This window comes from Colobus angolensis, unplaced genomic scaffold, assembly GCF_000951035.1.
Source record: "Colobus angolensis palliatus isolate OR3802 unplaced genomic scaffold, Cang.pa_1.0 Scaffold21, whole genome shotgun sequence".
Lineage (NCBI taxonomy): Eukaryota > Metazoa > Chordata > Mammalia > Primates > Cercopithecidae > Colobus > Colobus angolensis.
Genome location: NW_012115266.1, coordinates 6,475,112 through 6,476,999, shown reverse-complemented (window position 1 = coordinate 6,476,999; position 1,888 = coordinate 6,475,112). Strand labels below are relative to the sequence as shown.

General features: G+C 43.1%; 1 protein-coding gene across 6 annotated transcripts in view; it reads left to right on the top strand.

Annotated features, from left to right (window-relative positions):
- RTN3 (reticulon 3) overlaps positions 1-1,888 on the top strand; it is an 87,037-nt gene that overhangs the window by 78,619 nt on the left and 6,530 nt on the right. For 5 of the 6 annotated variants that reach the window (XM_011942628.1, XM_011942623.1, XM_011942626.1 and 2 more), the window contains one exon: positions 1,157-1,215. The exons of the other annotated variant lie outside the window; for it this stretch is intronic. In XM_011942628.1, coding sequence (XP_011798018.1) covers positions 1,157-1,215 — 59 coding nt within the window. The remainder of the gene's footprint in view (positions 1-1,156; positions 1,216-1,888) is intronic. 6 annotated transcript variants of the gene reach the window in all.

Genomic DNA, 1,888 nt, shown 5'->3' with positions numbered 1-1,888 from the left:
CGCTTAAATGAATAAAAGCCAGGTGTCTAAAAGGAAACTTTAAACTCTAGGTTATTAAGGTAATCCATTCAGTGTGAAGAGGTGCTTACATTGTTGGATGATGTGTACCAAGTATACTAGATGCTCTGAGATTATTCTTTATGGATTAAGTCATCCATCAAGAGTCTTTTTGGCTTTTTGGTATTAAGTGAATTGGTGTTACACAAGAGCCATAATGTATTTATGATCACAGAAAATAGATTAGACACACAGTTTCTAGTAATTGGAAACTGTTATATACTCCAGTGTCTCTAAAGAAAATACTTAGGAAGTAAGACTTAACCTCTGCAAAATATGAGTGATTTTTTTTTTTAACTTGAACAAAGTGTGGGATGTTTATGGTATAATTTGGATTCTAAAACTAGAGGTTTTAAAAATACTTTTAAGGCTGGGTGCAGTGGCTCATGTATGTAATCCCAGCACTTTGGGAGGCCGAGGCGGGTGGATCACCTGAGGTCGGGAGTTCAAGACCAGCCTGACCAACATGAAGAAACCCTGTCTCTACTAAAAATAAATTAGCCAGGCGTGGTGGCACATTCCTGTAATCCCAGCTACTTGGGAGGCTGAGGCAGGAGAATTGCTTAAACCCGGGAGGTGGAGGTTTCGGTGAGCCGGGATTGCACCCTTGCACTCCAGCCTGGGCAACAAGAGCAAAACTCCATCTAAAAAAAAAAAAAAAGAAGGCCAGGCACAGTGGCTTACGCCTGTAATCCCAGATGCCTGTAATCCCAGCACTTTGGGAGGCTGAGGCAGGTGTGGATCACGAGGTCAGAGATCGAGACCATCCTGGCTAACATGGTGAAACCCCATCTCTACCAAAATACAAAAAGCGGTGCCGGGCGCTTGTAGTCCAGCTACTTGGGAGGCTGAGGCAGTAGAATGGCGTGAACCCGGGAGGTGGAGCTTGCCGTGAGCCAAGATCGTGCCACTGCACTCCAGCCTGGGTGAGAGCAAGACTCTGTCTCAGAAAAAAAAACTTTTAAAAACTGGGTATTTTCATTTTCTAGACTACTCAGTAGTGTTTAAAAAATGATTAAACTAGACAAAAGAGCAGTGCCTTCAGGAAAATTGGTGATCTGTATGTTACCACAACTGAATCTATTTTCTTTCCTTAAAGACCCAGATTGATCACTATGTTGGCATCGCCCGAGATCAGACCAAGTCAATTGTTGAAAAGTAAGTACATTTAAAGACCACATCATCATGAAGTATGCTTCCTTTCCCCCAATTATCTGTAGTCCCTTGTACAAAATGCTGATGCCAAGGAAAGTAATTTTCATTTTGATAAAAACCTTGGTTAATAGTTTCATTTTACTAGAGATTATTATAGCTGCTTCTGTAAAAAGGAAAAAAAAATCATTTATGTATTTTTTGGCCCTGCCTTCTGGACCTTTGTATCTTAATTAAAAATTATCAACAGACCAGGCATTTTGACTCACACCTGTAATGCCAGTGCTTTGGGAGGCCGAGACAGGAGGATTGTTTGAGCCCAAGAGTTGAAGACCAGCCTGGGCAACGTAATAGAGCCTTGTCTCTACTAAGAATAAAAAATTAGCTGTGCATGGTAGCACACACCTTTAGTCCCAGCTACTGGAGAGGCTGAGACAAGAGGATCAATGGGAAAAAAAAGATCAGTGGAATTTTTTGGAGACAGGGCTCATTCTGTCACCCAGGCTGAGGTACAGCCTCGACCTCCTGGGTTCAGGTGATCCTCCCACCTCAGCTTCTCCAGTAGCAAGGACTATAGGCTACTCTACCTTTTTGAACTGACTTTTAAACTTGCTTGGTTCCAGGCTGGGCGCGGTGGCTCACGCCTGTAATCTCAACACTGGGAGGCTGAGGCGGGCGG